The 20429-nt window shown below is 40.8% G+C and overlaps 1 protein-coding gene across 2 annotated transcripts in view; it reads right to left on the reverse strand.

Moving 5' to 3' along the window:
* Window positions 1-275: 275 nt before the first annotated feature.
* LOC124158419 (WASH complex subunit 2C-like) overlaps window positions 276-20429 on the reverse strand; it is a 139505-nt gene continuing 119351 nt past the window's right edge. For both annotated transcript variants that reach the window (XM_046533498.1, XM_046533496.1), the window contains exons 12-13: window positions 16021-16879; window positions 276-797 (exon numbers count right to left, since the gene is read on the reverse strand). In XM_046533498.1, the coding sequence (XP_046389454.1) occupies window positions 646-797; window positions 16021-16879 (1011 nt within the window). In that variant the 3' untranslated portion in view covers window positions 276-645. The remainder of the gene's footprint in view (window positions 798-16020; window positions 16880-20429) is intronic.

Here is a 20429-nt window from a genome sequence, read left to right on the forward strand (position 1 = left end):
TACAGTAGGGAAAAGGTTAAATACCTACTCTGCCTCGGCTGAGATCATCATTTGAATTTCTTTATTTTTGAGCTAGAGTCAGCATTGGACATTTCCGTTTCTTTCCACACCATTCTCCACAACGGTCAAGTAGGCGTCTTAATACCTTGACTTGGAACCATACATTCAAGTCAAAGCACTTCCCTCACTGAAAGAAATCAATTATCAGAAAAATATCCCTCAAATTAAATTAATTCATACATTCTTTTTCAGAATAACTGATAACTGGAGAACCATTCCATTGAAAATGTTGAATCTTATTCAAGGTATTACATATATGAACAATACAATTAACGATGATAATATTTTGTGTGTATTATTACAATTTTACAATTTGAACATTTAGAATAACAATATTTACACATAAGTTCATCTCTATTAAAATTAATACAACCGTCTTTGCCATTATTGGAAAGCAAAAATATATTAAAAATAATACATACTATTTATACATTTAAATACTTCTCTGATCAAAAATTTTTAATATAAGATAAATATTAAATGAAAATGCTGTGGAAATGGTTGCTACAACCACTTATGAGATTTATATACATAACATCTTTCCTTAATTACATACATTACCAAAGGATTATGCCCATTGACACATTATTCTTTCCTTTTCAAAACCATTAATGGGTCTTCAAAAATGGAATCGTCACAGGCCGATGCTACTTTAACCAGAGAGGATTTAGTTGGCTGCAGTTGAGATGTTTTGGCTTGATTGCTCTTCTCCGTTAACTTTGATGCTTTCCTTGGGGCTGAAAATAAGGCATGAGATCAATCAACTCACAATCAGAGAAAACCAACAAATGCTGGTGGTACATACATGCTTGGGCCTAATTACTAGAGGTCCATGAAAGTGGTTTTATTTTTTGCTAAAATTCATTTTAAAAACATGTGATTTCAGTGTTATAGAAAATCTTGGTGGTGTTATTATAATGCTACATTTTTCCTAGGTTTATAGGCGTTTTATTATTTTATGGTGCATGTTTCATGAATAATCATACTTTTATGAAGCATTTTACATAACATTTAACACAATTTCGACTGCACAAAATTTCTGATAAAACTAAATGAAAGAAATGGTTCAAGTTATATTGGTTCAAGGCATATGAATGGTTCAAGTATGTAGTCTTGGTGAATACGATCGGCAAACGGCAAATCCCCACTACCTCATATGTGTATACTTCGAGAGCCATTCCAGATATTTTGGATTGACCAGTTTCTCTACACTAAATAAAGCCTTTAAAAATGCTTCTGTAGTAGCAACAACAAGCTCCTCCTTCGCTTTCTTTGACTGAGTGACTGTGTGCTCAAATGATAGCTGTCGTTTTGCAGGTCCCCTTTCTTTAGCATGTTTATGTCTATCGCTACTGATGTGCTTTAACAAAGTGTCACATCTTTCGAATTAAAATTGGCATTTTAAAATTCCTATCCTTCATTTGATATTTAAAGCTGGAAATACGATAAAAAAACAGTCCAACCCCAAAACAACCTATCATGGTGGTTTTTTCAAACTGAGTGCTGGGTAGCTACGTATAACCATAGTACTGTATAACTTACAAATTGGCTGAAATGTTTCATGTCGTGGGTTCCCTTTCGATACCCCTCACTCAGGTGTTGAGGGAAGGTAGGACAGCAGCTAGATATAACAAAATCGCATAGTTTTGATTACAGCTGTTGCCAATCTGTCAGGAAAGGCAGGGAAAGAAGCACACATAACTAAACATATTCAGATTCAAAGAAAATTGAAAAATTATTTCCCATTTATCGATCCTGAAACATCTAGAATGAGATGCTTTCTCACCCGAAGAAATAGATATTAGATTTGGCCGATGTCGAAATGATTTTTTTTGCTTTGTAGCTCAGTGGAGAGCCGAATATCCGACGATCCATCCCCTAATAAGGAGAACCCCCTCTCCTCCTATCCTTTCTGTTCCTTCCTTCCTTTCCCACAACTGCTAGCGCTTCGTGCTTTCAAATAACCATACGTGTCCATTGATGTCTTTAAAACAAATCGAATCGCGCAGTTGACGGCACGGCACCGTTGACGGCCGTCATGGTCACCTCGGCTCCCATTTTAATCCCAACCGGCGGTGAAATACAGGCAGGTGGAACGAAACCCTTAGGGCGGGCTCGCGGGATACACTCCTGGGGCAGGGACTGTAAGCGCTAGCTTTTCTCCTCTGCCACCAGAAGGGGAAAGACGGGAGGGATCAAGGAAAGGAGGCGCCGCCGCGATGAGAGCCCGACGACGCCTCCAGGGAAAGGACGGGGGAGAAAGGGCGGGGACGAGGAGTCCCGCACCGTCACAAAGGCGGGCGGGCCCTACTATCAGCGAAACCAAGCGATACGCTATTAATATTCTACCAATTCTAGTAGATTTTCCTATAAGGAAGAAAAATCTATCGATCGAATCAGTAGATGGTGAAATACAGGCAGTACTACATTGAGGCCGTTTTCTGATGAGACGACTCTGCCACGCTGTAGGCAGTGCCGTGTACGGCAGCCCAGTCCCAGCCAGCGGCCATGTTTAAGTCAACGAAATTGTTACATTAGACCCACACTCAAGGTTTTACAGCAACAAGTTATCCAATAACGCTGTCTAATGCGTCGCGGTGAGTCACCGGAATTACTACTCGGCATTGACGCGTACCGGGCACATAAGCTTGTATTTCCGCTCTCCCGCGGCCCCGCTAAATTTCTTTCCGCACATTTTTAATTCGTAATATCTAATTCTTCAGGTGAGAAAGTGCCCTATTCTAAATATTTCATGATTGATGCATGGGAATCGAAGAGAGAGGCTGTGATAAATTTAAAGGCAAATTCTGGCGGAGAAATCACTACATTATGTGATATTAAGCGGATGCGTTATGCGTAAGACTAAACGAGCTAATTGACCTTGGAATCGTAATGAGATAGAACAAATGAATGTCGGCAGCGCTAACAATGAAGGCTTATGCTTTAATAGATTATGACTCATTAGATTTGATTTTTTTCCTAATTTACTAAAAATCGCAAATAAAGCAAAATTTCGTTTCTAATCACCGATTTTGTGTTATTTCATGTTATTTCCATTATTTCACGATATTGCATCTCGCGAAATTCACAGACCTCTACTAATTACCAATACTCAAGGCAATGATCTTTCAAAACAAGGCTGCAAATGGTGCAACAAGGTGTAAAGAGACGGCACTTTTGGCTGTAAAGCATCAAAGACATCTTCACGGGAAAACATCATCACTATCCCACGGCACAACAAGGAACAACAGCAGCATTCACTGTTCCCAACATTGAGGCAAATGAAAAATTAGTCACTTAAAATGAAGCACTCTGTGAATACTTCAAAATAAACATGGAAATGTAAGGTAAACACAGGGATTAGGCCAACTAGCAAGCACATAAAAATTTAAAGTGGTGACTATTCTCTCAAAATCGAGGAGCTGGAAGGAGAATAGTACATGCATACCCCTCTGCCTGAGCTGCCTGGGTCTGAGCTTCAACTTATTTTACCCCCCAAATGGTGAGGTACCTACCCTATCTGGAATATGACTAATGCAACTTCATCTGTGTGCTTGCAACTGAAAACAAATAATTAAGTACTACGGGAGAAAAAGTATCCCGACAAAACTTGAACTCAGTGGTAAAGTACATTTCCTTTACTGTGGGTGATTGGCCCCTAGAATTAAAAGAACAAAAAATTTGGTTCTTTGGCCTGTGAGCATAACTCAGATAAGGCAAACCATCTCCATTTTTTCATTGTTTAAATACATGACAAATGAATGGATGTCCCCACACCAGAGTCTCTCCTCCAATGGCCCCAAATCAATGTGTGCAGCAGATGGCATCATGAGCACATGAGAAGCATTCCCTCATTTTCCCCTTCACAATTCTAAGCAAAACAACAATACCAATGGATTTTCATCTCAAAATACCCTAGAAAAGACCAAAGAGTGCATTTGGGAGAAACAACACAGTCAATTAACAGGAATGGGTCAATGGGCATTTGAATGTAGTTGAGTAAGTAGATATTACAACGCTTTACAATGAGGACAGACGAGCATTGCAAAGGATATCATTGCTTACTTAGGGATGCCACCAGCATGACAAGTGGAGAAAAGTAGCAGGCTAAATAAACAGAAGCTGAAATATCCAATAAAATGAATTCAATAAGGAGAACCATATACTACGGGAAGGAATGCTACAGAGACAGTGATGGAATACAAAAACATCTAAGAAGAGAGAATCTGGCATTGTAAAGTTTTGTTCTTGGTGCCTCAGTGCCCTTTCAGTGATGACGAAAAATGTTCCTCACAAGATTCATTTAACAAATTTTATGACTATTTCCGAATGTTATGATTTACTAGTTCACTAGTCAACAATCCTAAGATTGGTTTGATTTAGCTCTCCATTACCATAGAGTAAGTATATTCTAGAGGGCTCACGGCATAGGGGGAAATCGTATCGACAGTTTTAATTCTCAAAAAGCGGGAAGATGGCACGACAGTAGCTATCCAGAGGCGAGAGAGATCGCTTCAAGGTCAACTTGCCTATCCCCTTTCCTTCCCGCTCCCCCTTTTCCTGACTCAGTCCCCCGAGCCCCAAGCATCGAAGGAAGGGAACAAGATGTTTATATCGGCCTGAAAGAGCATAGGAGGACAGACGGCGCACAATGGCCCAGATCGCGAAAAAGTTGGACAAAAATCAGATTTTCGTTGGATGTCTTTCAAATTGCTCTTTACACGTTTTTTGGCATGCTATTTTCATTTCTGCAGTTATTTTCACGAAAAAATATTATTTTAGGCGATACGTGGAACTTTAACTTATTAACTGGCCAATTGTAACGCTGACTGCATAGACGAACCCAAATCATGATAAAACATGAAAATAAATGATAATTAGTTATAAAGTATGAGTCAATGATCTTTGAAATTAGTCAATAAACAAAAAAGGCTAAAAGTAGGGTTTTTGGGTTCATTGACTTACGTTATTGAGGTGCGATTTCCAGATTTCGAGAAGTTCTTCTGTATGGACTAAAAGTAATTTTTAAATAAATGTCAAAATAGTATTTAAGTGACTCTTTCATTCTCATATAAGCATGGTTAATGATTTATAACTTAACGAATTATGTATTATAATTATTCATCATCAGATTCTTCTCAATCCCACCCATCCCTCTCCTCTTCGCATTCGCTCGCAGAATTTTGAGACTCATGCAAGACCAAGAGATCACGAACCTCCTGCGAAAGATCTTTAAGGCCCCGACATTTGTTCAGTCAGTTCCTCATGTGCTAATAAAAGGGTCCGATGTCAGGATCAGTCACCGGAAAATATTCTCATTCGTATGAATTCGAGATATTTTTCTCGCGGTATTTTCTAATATCTTTATGGCGAGATTCCTGGGCTTCCTCTGACAGTTCTCCATTAGGAAGAAGAGCCAACTCGATAACATCTGCACCATGTAGAAATACTTCGTGCTCCAAGGGTGGCATGTAAAACCATCCATAATGTCTCACAAAATTATCCGCTGTATCTAAGCAGAACTTCTTAAATTTTACCGGATCAATCAAAAATCCGCAAGACAGAGATCTCAAACTAGTTGAGAATTGAAAGATTAACTCTTCTTCTACTCCTGCAAATTAATTGACTTCAAGCAGCTTTGTTTTCCTAATTTTGGAGCGCGTAGTAACATCAGTGAATTGGTTACTTGGCCTACCCCCTTGTATATCGGAAGTACCTGTTAAAAAATAAGACTACTAGAACAATATCCCAGGGGACCCCATGTCACCATTAAAATACTAGGAAAATACGAACCCGAGGTGCTTGGAAGGTTGCGAAATACATCAGGGAAATCAACAATTTTGTCCAACCATTTGCCATTCCTCTAAAAAACAAAAGAGATTGATCGTGAACTAGCTCACCATCTTCTCTCGTCGGAATAAAGAAATTTCATGTTCAAAAAATTAATAAGCTCAAGTTTTGCCTTTCATCTCCGTGTAATCTGAAACAACCCCCTAGATATGCATTCAAATTCCTTTTTCGAGCAACTATGGTTTTCTCTTTTTTCTCCAGCATTTTTCCGTGCAGTTCTCGCCGCGTAAAAGTCCATGAAATTTTTGACAGTCAACAATAATTACACAGATTTGTAAAAAGCTACACAACAGTCTTCTTCCTACAAAGTTTAAATATAAAATAGAAGGGAAAATATGAAAAATAGTGCTGTGCCTCGTCTCAGACCAATTTAAAAAAACGGAAACTAGAAACGGAAATAAATGAAACATAGTATGCCTACTCGTATGTGGTTGTCAGGAACTAATAAATCACTGAATCATATTTCTTTAGTTATCACAACACTATAACTTCTGTGTGAGATCACTGTTAAACACAAAAACTGTGGCCAAAATAGGACTTCTCAATTAGTAATGGGTATGTGTTCACATCGGCAGAAAAGGAGAAACTGAAGGGTAACAAAATGTTTTGACCGCTATTTGGACGGGGTTAAAAAGAAGAGCCATGAAAATGTGGCTATTCCCCCAGATAACTTGTAGGGGTAGGGTTGGACCCGTAAAGAGAATGTGAAATGTTTAGATTTTGTGCGAAAATGCAATGCCATGAAATAGCGGCGGACCTGCAATACAACCCGTCCAAAAGGAGGCGGGTGGAGGGTAAAGACCTCATCTATTAACAAGTGTAGCTTCAATTGCAAGTCAGACCACCTCTAGGAAATTAACTCAAGTTGGGTGGTGCTCCAAGTTAAGATAACATAAGGTCCCGACTAAGGACCACTTCCCACGTCCCTAAGGTCCGGCATGTGTTCGGGTGACGGGTCTCTTGCCACTTCGGATTGAAAGAAAGGGAAGCCGGTAGTAGATTTTCCCATTAGCAGTGCATGTAGCCTATCGTATTTACTTCAATATATCACCAAAACGCAATTGAAGTCGTTCTGAGAAGCGATCGAATACAATACAATTAACGCTAAAGACCTGAAAAGGAGGAAACCGGTTGGATTTTTAATGCATACTGTGTGGAATACAACAAAGTTTATTTTTGTGTCCATAATATATATTTTATTAATTAAAATGCTCATTTGCAAACTTTGTTGTATTCCACACAGTATGCATTAAAAACCCAACCGGTTTCCTTCTTTTCAGGTCATTAGCGTTATCGTAAACCTCTAGATAAATACCTGAAAATATCGAAACCGGTTGAGTTTTTTCATTAATACTGTATTGAATACTAAATGGCTTAGTTTTGAATTCATAATGTCACCATACCGCGAAGTGAGTTCACAAAACATTATTTCAAATGTATATAAACGTTCGTGATCGTCTATTTCATCGACTGGTGTGGTCCTAAAAGTAAAAATGAGCAAAAATTGGTCTCGATAGGCGATGGAAACTCTCAACCAGGAAATCCGTAATAATGAGTTGATCTTTAATAAGAAGGAAGCTATCTTTAGAATCGCAATACTAGGAGGGGAGTTTTGGAAATAATAAAAGATTTACTTAAGGTATCGAGACCGAATTCTACAGGTTATCTTTGTGGCGGGCATGCAATCCGAGCGAGCGAGCAGCTGGAGAAATGACTAATATGAAATGACGATTATACCTGTGAAACACTACAGCTGCCCGTTTCTATCACTATTATTTTAGGATAAGGGCCTTATTTTAGCAACTGCTAGATTAGGAGAAGAAAAATGTGATTTAAATGCACGTTTACGGCACTAATCATAACATCTTCTCAACCACAATATCCATCTAATTATTAATAATATATTCACCACGGGAATAAACTGCGTCACGTTTGTATCCTGCCGTTTCATTCTGCCCCCAACCTTGCTGATAAGGGACATGCAAATATCCTCACTTATCGTCAATTATTATCGAAAATATACGGGAACATCGGCGACCAACTCCTTCTCCATCATGTTTAGCATGCTTATTCCAACCATTCATACCCCCTTTTCCAGCCAATGCCAAGCTCAGCATTTCTTCTGTTTTCTTTTTTTCGCCTCTTCAATATTCAAGAGGCCTGTTCAGACAATTTCGCTTGCTAAAAAAGACAGAATCCTTCACTTCCATAAGCTTCCAAATTTGTTTACATAAATATCGTCTTTTTCCTTTTCGTCCAAATGATATGCATCGTGGGATACCCCCGTCCAGTTGCATCAAAATATTTGCACCGTTTGACCGTGGGACACCGGCTTAACCTATGTGGCCTCTGTTTCAGCGCTAGGCGATGCTTTTTGACAAGGGCCCTGTGAATTGTTGATTTCATCCTATTGGATGAAAATTTAGAACCTGCCCTATCCATTTGGACAAAACGGTGTTTTGTACAAATGATAGTACCAAAAACCAGTTGGATGAAACTTTGACGGTGGGACAGGGTGCGCGTTAGTTGCATTACATTTTGATGCAAATTTGACCGTGGGATATCGCACAGTGGGCGGAAATCGGAAAAAGCCGGACAAAATTACAAAATGACTTTTTTTGAGTTATAAACTTAAAACTTCGCAGGTATACTCAAAACTGATTGAAATTTAAGGATATGCAATTCATTTGACAAAGATCCTACCCGATTCTGAGATACACAGGCTTAAACGTGAGCAACGTTCCATGAAAACGCCCGTCTTCAATTTTCTCTGAAAATCTTCCAAAGTATGTAGAAGGTGAAGTTGTAGGTGGATTCTTGCGGAATAAAAAACCACATAATCTATTGGCATGGTGTTCTTTCTTTAATCTGCGCACGTCGGGAGTTGGATTAGCCGCGACGTGGTAATGTTATTGAAACTGTATGGGTTTTAACGCACAGCATTCACCGTTTTTATGCTTTTATTCAAGACACCGATTCTCTAATGGTCTGTGGTGAAGTCAGTGGAAGTATTTTAGCCGAGGTGAGTGCACGTTTCATTGCAGTTCATTTCGTTTTCACTGGATACGATCGAAGACTATGCTTCTTTTAAAAGCGTTCACACTTCGAAAAAGTGACTTGTTTTCCCGGGAATCATACAAAAGACCTACCAGAAAGATACCAGCTGAGACTGTTATACCTTCTGTACTCTCCAATCCCTCACCCCCAGGGTTTTACTGCGAAAATGGACGTTTTATGACACCGCGGAGCTGTGCCTAAGACCGTCTTAACGGGGTATGTCTACGGGAACATCTAATAAGAATATTTGTATAAATTTGTACTATTTCAAATTTCTCTAAAACATCAAGCCTTGTGCCATTACTGAAGGGGCGAAGAAAATTATGGTTGAAAATGACAAGAATGAAAAGTCTGTACCAAATGTTTGGCGAGAAGTGATGTTTCATCCCAATTTCCTGCACTTTCTATGTTCTTTCATTCTGATAATAAAACTTCTGCCTGTTTGACCAATGAAACTCAAGTTGCATGATTCACAATTAACTTTGTAAATGCCGGATTGATGGATGGGTTCTATTTTGTCTTTGTCACGACACAGAACTTCACCGAGAGTGCAAGGGTTGTAGAAAGAAACATAGAATTTATTTTTGGGGAATTTGTTTGCAAGCCTGTTGGAAAGGTCTCCCACAAAAAATGACCGGCACCAATTTTTAGAATTCTCTGTGATGGCGGAAGGGAGCAAAGCTGAGAAATAGCTCGCGTTTTCATCTTTCTCTAAAGGATTTTAGTTTAAGTATTTAAGCTGTAGCCATTTGAAATTGCAATTGATTTCATTGTGGAAAGTTCACAATTGAAATTGACTGCATTTAAAGGTAGATTGACCTATCTATGTAACATTAAATTGAATGTAACATTTTGCGATGCATGAGATCGTATTACGGATTAGCACAGTTCTTTTTTTCTGCTTTGGAAATAATCAAATCTCCTTCGTTTATCTTCTAATTGATTGATCAAAATCAACTTGTTTGTGATTAATTTTCATACGGTGAGATTTACTTGGATTAGCAAAAGTAATATAATTATATATATCGCACAATTTTGTTTTCCTACATTCTCGCACCGGAGGGCTACTTTCACGTCGACTCCGTCGAAATTTTTTTACATCAGATGGAAGTCTTTTAACCTTCTAAAAACACATCACTAGTTTTTACTTGTCAGGACATGAGTCCCCAACAATGGAGGAAAATGAGGATTACACCTCGGGAAAATCATTGCTAGGTGACATTTCAGCCACTCAGAGGAAGTATCTCCGGAAAGGCTCGCCAATAGGTCTGTTACAGTTCGAAGTTTGGACTTAAAACTTTATGTTGCATGATCTCTGCCTTCTCTTCGGGTTTCCACCGCGTCCGTTGCCTATTGGCGAGAACAGTTTCGACAAAAGCCAACGGACGCGGTGGAAACCCGAAGAGAATGCAGAGATAATCTGATCAACGCCGCGAAAATCTTCGAACCTACTTTATGTTGCAAGATTATAATAAATCCTGTATTAGTGTTGAAAATCTGTATTTAAATGAATAACTCGTCATCAAAGACAAAAAAATAGGTTTTGGCTTGTTAAATTGTGTACGAAAAGCAATCAATATCTAATATACATAGAATCAAATGTTTTATAACAATTAATGAATGGACAACTCAAGATTCTAACGCGATAACATATTTTAGCCTACGGATTAGGATTCCCCATGAGGCCTACGAAGCAAATTTTGCTTGCAGTTTCGATTCACAAAACTGCATAATAAGAGGTTTAATTCCGAAAAAGGGGAGGGCGTATAATTTTGAATCACCATATTTTTCTAGTGCCGCAACAACTTACAATCGGAATATGCCAAAAATACTCCATTCGATATTCCTGTATAAGTGCTCACCGCGTAAAATGTATCTTTGGATATTTAGTTTTTCGGCCCCTGGGAGAAGGGATTCATTCATATAATGAGGCAAGAATTTAAGCAATGAGTGAACCCGGGCTCAATTGCAGCCGCTATTTGTTTTACTTTTAAGAACCTCAACTAAATGCTAACGCTTAAAATAAAACTTTCCTCAAACGACAATGCGTCTTGTTATTGACGAGACGACGATTATCACAACTATGATCAGATTAAGGTCTCAAGGAAAGACAAAAACATGCATTAGATGATCCTCTGCCTCATACGTAAGACCCGAAGTAGAAAAATGGTAGAGCCGAAAGAAACCTTTCCATTTTCGACGTGGTAACAGAATGGGCCATTACTCATCCCGCTATCGAGCAAACAAATCAAGGCCACCGACCACCCCTATTCCCAAAAATGCTACTGCTGATCCATACCTCTTTGTGTTCGTTTGAAGCTGCGCGCTTAAGAATTCATTACCAAATACTTTTAAGCTTTAGTTACCAACTGTGGTGAAGAGGCTATGACCGTTAGCGAAAGGCAAACAGTGCATTGTTTTTCAGTGTAGGGATCCTATCTCGCATTCCTATTTTATTGTAATATTCCGGCACTTGGTGTTGTAAATAACATTTACACTTCACCAAAGTGAGGTATTTCATAACTGAAGTTCTGAAGCACACCACTCGAAATGTATTTCATTCTATATGTTGATTGTTCAATGAAGCGATGAACATCAATAAGATTTATAAGTCTCTTGAAGGGAAAAAATCTTCCCTCACGGAAAATCTCTTCCTCGTCAAAACAACAGCCCACCTCGCCAACCTATCTGATGGCAAAACGATAACCTTGGGAGGCGGAAGCTTTCAGCGTGGACCCAGGCCAGAAAGGAAAGCCTGACGAGGTGCGTTCATTAAAAATTCATAACTCCCCTTGTAATCGAGATAAAGTTACAATTCTTTAACCAAAAATAAATTTATAGTTTTGTTCAAATTTCATATGCAGCATATATGGACTTATTTCGTAAGATACGAAAGTTAGCAGGCGATTGATTTTTACCCTGCAAAATTCCATATTTTTCGTCCGAAAGATATATAAACACACATAACAACGTTGAAACTGAGTTATGAACAAATTAAAGTTTACCAGTATGGAAAAAAATGTACTATAAACATTTCCTGCAAGTTTCAACTTTATACTAAGAACAGTCTGCCGGAAAATGGATTAGGAATATAAACTCGGAAAAGTCAAGTAACTAGCTGAAATTCGATAAAATATTTTTTATAACAATTGTTATAAACAAAATCGAATAATTAATGTCTCCACTTAACGTAGCAACCCTTTCTGCTTCAGAATATATTTTTAGACTTGTGGAACGAGCAAATTAAAAAAATTTCCAAAATTCTTCTAGTGACATCTGGTTAATCGCTCTAGAGCTACACCAAAAACGTATACGATTTTTGTACGTGTGGTGAGCTCTCTATATATACTTACTCTATGCCATTACTCTCTGATATCCACTAGCCTTTTCACAGTGGTGCATTTCTTCTCTTTTACATCATTAACAACCAATCTTTTGTAACTAATTTGAAGCTGTCCTTTGCCCTTCTTCAAGCTGCCAATTTTACGAATACATAACGCCGACAATATCAGTTTTGTTAAGCTTTCGAACATTTAACCAGTACGTCAGTCAGTTCGAAAAGTAGCAGGCTAAATTGACGCTGGATAAAGAGTAGCTGAAATATCCAATAAAATGAATTCAATACGGAGAACCATATACTACGGGAAGGAATGGTACAGAGACATTGATACTCAGCGTAACTTGTCCAGATGGACTTATTCACTCTCTGTTGCGGTTACAAATAATAGTCACGAAATCAATGTACTATTCACAAGGGTAAACTATTCGCGTCAGTGGTCGGAGTCGTACTGGCGCTCTCTTCCGTCACCCAGGCGGCCGAGCATCCCCAGGTGGCCGCTGGAAGACCTCACCGAACAAATGACTCTCATTTGGCGCCATGTCGTATGCATTCGGCGGTGCCACAGATGGCATTTGTGAAGAGCTCATGATGTGCTTGTCGTTTATTTAATTTAAAAATTCTGCATTCCTTTTTCATGTTTCTCAGTCATTATTGAGAATGTTAAATTAATAAATTCATGCTCATAAGTTTTTTTGGCCATCGGGTCCATCAGATGCATATGCCTTTCCGTTTCTTTGCCACAAATATTACCCATGTGAGTTATATTCGTCACAGTTTCTTGTATCTTGCTTTTGTTTTACTTAAGTGACATCAGCATAATATCTGTGTTATAGTTTTTCGTGAAATAATATCACGTTAATATCTTTTCTTATATCACCAATTTCAATTCAAATCGTTGTTATTGCAGTGCCGTGGTAAACTCAGTGTATTATTTCAAATAAATTGCGAGCGTAACACTCAAAAAGGAACTTTTTTTCAACAACCGCAATTTTAATCACATTATTTTGCATGCATAGCAAACTTTTTACCGTAGATATCGAAGACATTACATTATATGATAGAAAAAGTCTTCCGAGGCAGGATCATTAGACAACCTTCCGCCATTTTCGTCTGCAGAAAACAAATGCAATACGTTACTTCACTTAACTGCCGCTTAACGTACAGGAACAATAAACATACACCAATGGAAGCATTTGAGGTATTAAATAATGGCGATACAGTTTTATCAGTTATTTTTTGAATTTTCGGTTAAAAATACCAAAATAATAGAATGATCACGTAAATGCACTCATTAAGTACATAGAAAAATGGCTTTGTCGGTTGTGCATTGGCATAATGATTGACAAAACAATGCTTTGCATGGTTTTTATTCAGTACGGTGCTTATAAATTGTTTGAATAGTTGTTGTTTAAGTAAAGAAATTTAGCCATGCAAAAAACATCGCCTTTCGTCTGGATTTATGCTTACGTTTATCGGATTGAAATTTCTCTGTCGTCACACCACTTCTATTCTTGCTTAACTGTTTACAATATGTTTATTGGCTATTATTTGCTACACCTTCGGTAAAGCAACAATTCGCTATAGGGAGCATCTATTTGAGCACAGTGGGCTCTTGTTTTATTGAGGTTGCACTGTGGTTGATACAGTAAAACCTCTTTACATCGTAATGGAGGGGACCAAAATTTGGGCAATTTGATGTATGGAGGTTCACTATAGAGAGGTTTTACTGGTAGGCACCATTTTTTCATATCCTTGGGAAATGAAAGGTGCTACTGTCTTTTAAGCCATTATATTAATATATTTAAACATATAGGTATGCATAAGTGAACATATATTTACAATTTAATGATTACACAGAGGTAAAAGTAAATTGTTCAAGAGGCCTTTTTAGAAAATAAATTAGTTAATGGGTTTGCTTAAAACTTTTTCAAACTCTTTCGAAATAATGTTTTCAATTCCACGAGCACTTTTTAATGTCATTTTCACTATAAATAAATCACTAGCTGTTTTCGTTAATGCCTTTTGATCTAAGAAATAATTCCCTGATCTAAGGGTAATCTACTAATAGTGTTCGGAGGAAAGAACAATAGTTTTATATTTCTAAGTATAATTTCTTCATCCTCGTATTTAACTGCCTGAGTTTTTTTATTTGTGCAGCCTAGATATACAGTTTCTTCTGTTTTTCCTCGGTTGTTTAAAATAGATATGAGGGTCAATGATGGTATTCCAAAGGTTACTGCCTTCTGCCTGTCCTTGTTGATGGCTAGGAAAATTGCTAATTATGTGGTAATGTCAAGCAGTCGCCTTCTTTTACTTCTCGAATCCATCATCAGCCTATGATTAATTAAGTAATTTTCATATTTTTTCATATTTTATGGCAAATAATTGAAAATACTCCTTATTATATCTTTTAGAATTGATTTATCATTCTTATAACATGTGACTTGTTAAATATTATAAAAAAATAAATAAACACGTGACTACTGCAAAAAATAGACAAAAATTGAGCGAAATTTTGAAAATTTTGTTGAATTCCCTCTCTCCAAAATACAATGCACGTAGCGTTCCGAAGAAAAACTCTGTCGAGGGCACACAGAAAAGCTAGGTCTGCGAAAGGACATCATTTCCCGGTGAAAATGCTGGGCGAATGCAGAATGCGGCGGCAACGGTAAAAAATTTCATTGCCCTACCGCGTATCAGCTAATTAGCTGTCTCCTACACCTAACACTGTCGCGCATGGATTGATGTTTGTTCAGTATTGCTAGAAATTGACGTCCCGGACCCCCGATGGAAGAGTCAGATTTCGCGGCAAAAATACGCAGGCAAGACATATGATTGTCGCTGAGCGCAATAAATTTTAAAGTACGATCGTTCACGAAAGCATCGAAAAAATTACCAAGGCGGTAGTAAGAAAGTGCTATACCGAGAAAATGTGGGAATAAAATAATTGCAAAACTGTATTTGATTTATTTCAAGTCGCGGAAAATTCATGAAATATTTTCATTTTAGAAGCGGAATTAGCAATGCGGTCGAGTAATTCTGTCTCCATGGATGGGAGTGAAGTTAGTTGAAATATTTCCGTCAGCAAGTGATTATCGGCTGCGCTGGTCGCCTCTTTTATTAACTGAACATAGTATGTAGGCTTTTACAAGAAAATAAAGCCATCAGTAAAAGAATGCGAGTGCTATCGCGCGATTTTGACCATAATTTGAGAGAAAACGATGTGTTCTGTCTTCATTTACAGTCACCTATATGATTAGGATAGTTGGATGCCCTAACTAATGGTTAACGTGAAAATTATTAAACGTGTATAAGAAAAAAATAAGCGTGAAACATTTATCGCTGAAACTGTCATTCCATGCAGGTAATCGCGGCTGCAATAATGGTCTCTAGTTGTCTCGGTACGATTTGCGGAGGTAGTTAGGCCGTCTTGGGGCTGTCTTGTTGGTACGATATATGGAGGTTTTACGAGATAAAGAGGTTCACTATATAGAGGTTTGCCCAATGTAAATCTGACGGGGCCATAGGGTTGGTACGAAGTATGGAGGTTTACGATGTAAAGAGGTTCACTACATAGAGGTTTTACTGTGTTTGTGAATGAATAGTGAATCATACACTTGAGCCATTTCCCACAATTGGTAAGTAGTAAATTTAGCAAAGAAACTGATTAATCTTTAACTTGTGAGGCCAAGATGAGATGAGATGGAGCTCACCCGTTTGATTGGAGGGCAGGGAAGAGGAGAAGAGGTCCTCTGCCTCGTCACCATCGTCATCACCAAACAGCGACACTGGACCTCCCCTGGATTTGGAATCCAGCTTGGAGAGGGACTTCCCCATGCCTCCTCTCCCCAACACACTGTTCCCCCGGAATGTTTGTTCCTTCGTCTGCTGCGAGGACACACTGCCAAACAGATCTCCCTCTCCTCCAAATATGTCATCCAAATCAGCCGCTCGCGATGGCTCAAAATCCTCAGAAAAGATGTCATCACCCTTGTTCCCCTTGGTGGAACTGGGAACCCCATTGGCCCACAAGTCCCCGTCCAACTTGCTCTTCTTGGCCACCTCCCCACTCCCTCCCCCCCCCTTGCAGAACAAGTCTTCTGCGTCCAAATGACCCTTTACCACTGCAGCAGACGACGACGTGGGGTCACACATGGGGCTGCCTGGCCCCATGGCCTGCGCATCCTCAAACAAAGCACCATCGTCCCATGCAGCGTCACCACCCACGGCATCCGAGAAGGGAGAGGATGGGGTGGGCGGCTCAATGGGAGGCGGACCGACGACGGGCAGCACATCAAAGAAGTCCTGCTCCTCGTCCGTGGATGGCGACAGTGGGTTGCTGGGGGGGAGGGGAGGGGCGGGGGAGGTCAGGCCACCTGCCTCTGGCGTGCTCCACTCCTCTGTTGTCATCCCCTCCCCCTCCACCTCCTCCCCCCCTCCACCCACCTCCACCACCGCTGCTGCTGCTGCAGCCAACCCAGGTGGTGGTGGCTGGGCTGCTTGCTCCACACCCGTCCCTTTCCTGACCTTCCTTGAAGGTGGTCTGCGGTGACCTTGGATCTTCACCCTTTCCTGAAAGTTTTATTTGAACCAGTCATTTGAGCATCATACATACAGAATAGTATGAAGAAAAACCAGAGTCCACAGAGGAACAGAGCAAGCAACTTCAAATTTGAGCCACGTTGAAGAAGAAAACACAACTTGACCAATTTTTCTGAACTTTAGTCAGTAACGATGAGTTATCCAATTCAAAGGCACTGGTTGATCAATAAACAGTGCATTATAATAATAACAAAAATGACAACAATGATATTATTCATAATAATTGGAGCTTTATTAAGTAAGTTGATAAACCTATGCTAGTTGATAAAGTTCCAATAGGGTAGTTTCCTTCATCAAAGAAAACGAAAGGCATTGATTGCGATTCATTACCCACCATTAGTGTATTCATAATATACAAATTATTTCGTTTTAGAAATAGCGGTTTAGACAAATGGCAATGGTCCATTTTTATCCTCATTTGAAAAGCGCAAGATTGGCGCCCATGCGATGCCACTCCACGTGACGTCAAAGGGACCTAGTTTCCATACGAGAAGATAGGAGTTATACATCGTCTGAGGTTACCAATGCATGCATGAGGCGCAGAGCTCAGGGAAACATGTCTCAATAATCACTTATTAAAACTGGCTAAGGTCGGAAAGTTTTCTTTGTTTAATAAGGTATTGTAAGAGACAGAAATAGCAGAGTCACTTCCGTTCCCACCCTTTTCACGCCCCAACCCATCACCTACACTCTCTTTCATATTCCTTCCCAAGTTTCTGTCTCTGCAAAGAGTCGGACGCGTGGTGGCGTAATGTAAACGAGTAGAGTAATAAAATCATCTCTCCGTAGTGTATGAGTTTCCTTTCAAAAATCCCTGCCAATTGATCGGCGGCACCCCTTAGAGCATCGGGGGTCTTACACTGGTGTCAAGAAGTGGGATAATTGGCATATTTTTGGAAGGACTCATTGATTACGATGGCGGCGAGCGTGAGCCTGGGAGGCCAGGAGATGGTTTGCAGCAGGCCATCACCGAGATGAGCAAGAAATTACGCGAGCTCGAAGCGGACAACGAGAGACTTCGGCGGACGGGGACGGCTAGCCGCGGCTGCTGGAGAGGAAGGCGGGCGAAAAAACTTCGGCTTGCTCTCGGCGACTGAAGCGTTCTCGGGAAGACCGGAAGACTCCGTAACGGCATTTTTAGACAAAGTGGAACGCGCAGCCGATTTGGGGGGCCTCTCTGACGCCGACAAACTGAATGCAACGGTCCTGAAGTTGAACGGGGAAGCGGCCGAATTTTATCATAGCAAGGAAGAGTGCCGAGGGGCCGCGACGTTCGAGGAACTAAAAGCGCAGCTCTTGCAGCGGTAACGAACGAAACGGAGTACCCTTTTTTTCGGGAGCTGTTAACCAACATAAGAAGGGGCGCTGGAGAAGACTTGGAGGCCTTCGCAGACAGGGTGCGAAAAATCAACAGCCAGACGTATGACGTGGCCGGGCCCGCGGAGCATGCCGCCGCGACGCGCTATGAGGCAGATCAGCGCCCTTGATGCCTTCCTTAATGGTCTCTCAGGGGAAGTGGGCAGACAGTGCCGGCTGACGTCGCCTCAAAATTTTGACGAGGCGGTCGAGGCCGCCATTAGGATCGAGGAGGTGGAGAGGCGCCCCTTGAGAGAGGAGCCTGCGAGCCGCCATGTCTTCCGGGCTCCAAGGGAAGGTAAATGCTTTAACTGTGGCGAGATGGGGCACATGGCGAGGGAGTGCCGAAATCGTAGGCGCTGCTTCAACTGCGGAGGTGGGGGCCACATCGCCCGGGAATGCAGACGGAGGCAGCAGACTACGGAGTTAAACGACGGCGGGGCCGGCAACGCCGCCAATTCCGGCCCCTACTAGATGTCTTCCTTCCGAGGGTGGAGAAAAGAGGCGGACCTATGGATTTGGTGGTGGTGGTGAGCATCGGGGGAAGAAGGGCCAGGTTCCTGTGTGACACCGGCGCTCAGGTATCCCTCGTGTGCAGTGATGTGTGTGGGGATGAGGGTATTAAACGGTCCCCTTATCGCGTGAAGGGCATTACTGGTGATGTGGTGAAAAGTTTTGGGGAAAAGGTTATTGAATTTTTTGTAAACGGTGTTCAATATAAGTGTTGCATGCAAGTTGTGAGTGAACTAGGGGATTACGAGGGGATATTAGGTTTAGATTTCCTAGAAAAGTTAGGTTGCTGTATAAACATTAAACAGGGAACACTCTCCGTAGGGAATGAGACCTGGGGTTTGAGGGGCAACCACGGGGAACAAGCGAACGTAGGAATAATGAAAGAAATCAGAAAGCGGAGTGACACGGGGTTTTTAATCCGGTCAATAGAGACAGAAATATTGCCGGGTAGATGTGAAAAACTAATTAGTGTCAATGTACCTGACCTACAAATCCCTATCGGCGCTGATATCCTTATCGAACCAAACTTTGAGGATCTGGAGGGCTGTGTAGTGGCTAGAAGCATGTCAAGAGTGAATGAAAACCGTGAAGTAATTGTTCAAGTAGCTAACTTCAACGAAGGAGAGGTAACGCTAAGGAAGGGAACGATTTTAGCTTCCGCTACACAATGGGAAGATAGAGGGGCGGAAGAGGAAGCTGATTGGGGTCCGCGAGTGCATGCGGTGCGGCGTTGCGAGGGCGAAGTCTGTTTTGCGGATAAACTTGTGCATTTAAACTGCGGGGAACGTGACGCTCTATTGCCAATTCTTGAGGAATATAAGGATCTGTTTGCCGGTAAGGGTCTTCCACCGCCGACAAAATTGGTGACACATCATATTCCAACGTCTAGCGAAAGGCCAATCTATAGGAAGGCATACCGCACGCCATTCCACCAGAAGGAAATAGTCGATAGGCTAGTGAGGGAGCAGTTAGAGGCGGGTGTCATAGTGCCTAGTACCAGCCCCTGGGCCGCCCCAATTGTTGTTGTCCCTAAGAAATCGACTGATGGGAAAGATTCGTATAGGTTTTGCGTAGATTACAGGGCATTAAACGCCATTACGACTCCTGATGTTTATCCCCTGCCGAATATAGTCGAGACCTTGGACTATTTAGGGAATTGCCGATACTTTACTACGATGGACTTAACAAGCGGCTACCATCAAATTCCGATGGACAGAGAGTCACAACCAAAAACGGCATTTAATACGGAGAGCGGGCATTGGGAATATACGCGAATGCCGTTTGGGCTACGCAATGCCCCCGCCACTTTCCAGCGGCTTATGGACAGCGTTCTGCGCGGGCTGAAACCGGCCCATTGTCTCGTCTATTTAGATGACGTGGTAGTGTTTAGCTCCACAATTGAAGAACATGCAGAACGACTGAGGGGCGTTTTGGAGAGACTGAGAATCGCAGGTTTGACTCTGAAATTTGATAAATGCCACTTTGCCCACGACAAGGTGAATTACTTGGGTCATGTGATAACGAAGGACGGAGTTTTTCCCGATCCATCGAAGCTTTCGGCAGTAAATGAATATCCCACGCCCAGTTGCACGAAGGAACTACAGTCCTTCCTAGGTTTAGCCAATTACTACCGGAGGTTCGTGAAGGACTA

Source organism: Ischnura elegans, chromosome 5 (genome assembly GCF_921293095.1).
Source record: "Ischnura elegans chromosome 5, ioIscEleg1.1, whole genome shotgun sequence".
NCBI lineage: Eukaryota > Metazoa > Arthropoda > Insecta > Odonata > Coenagrionidae > Ischnura > Ischnura elegans.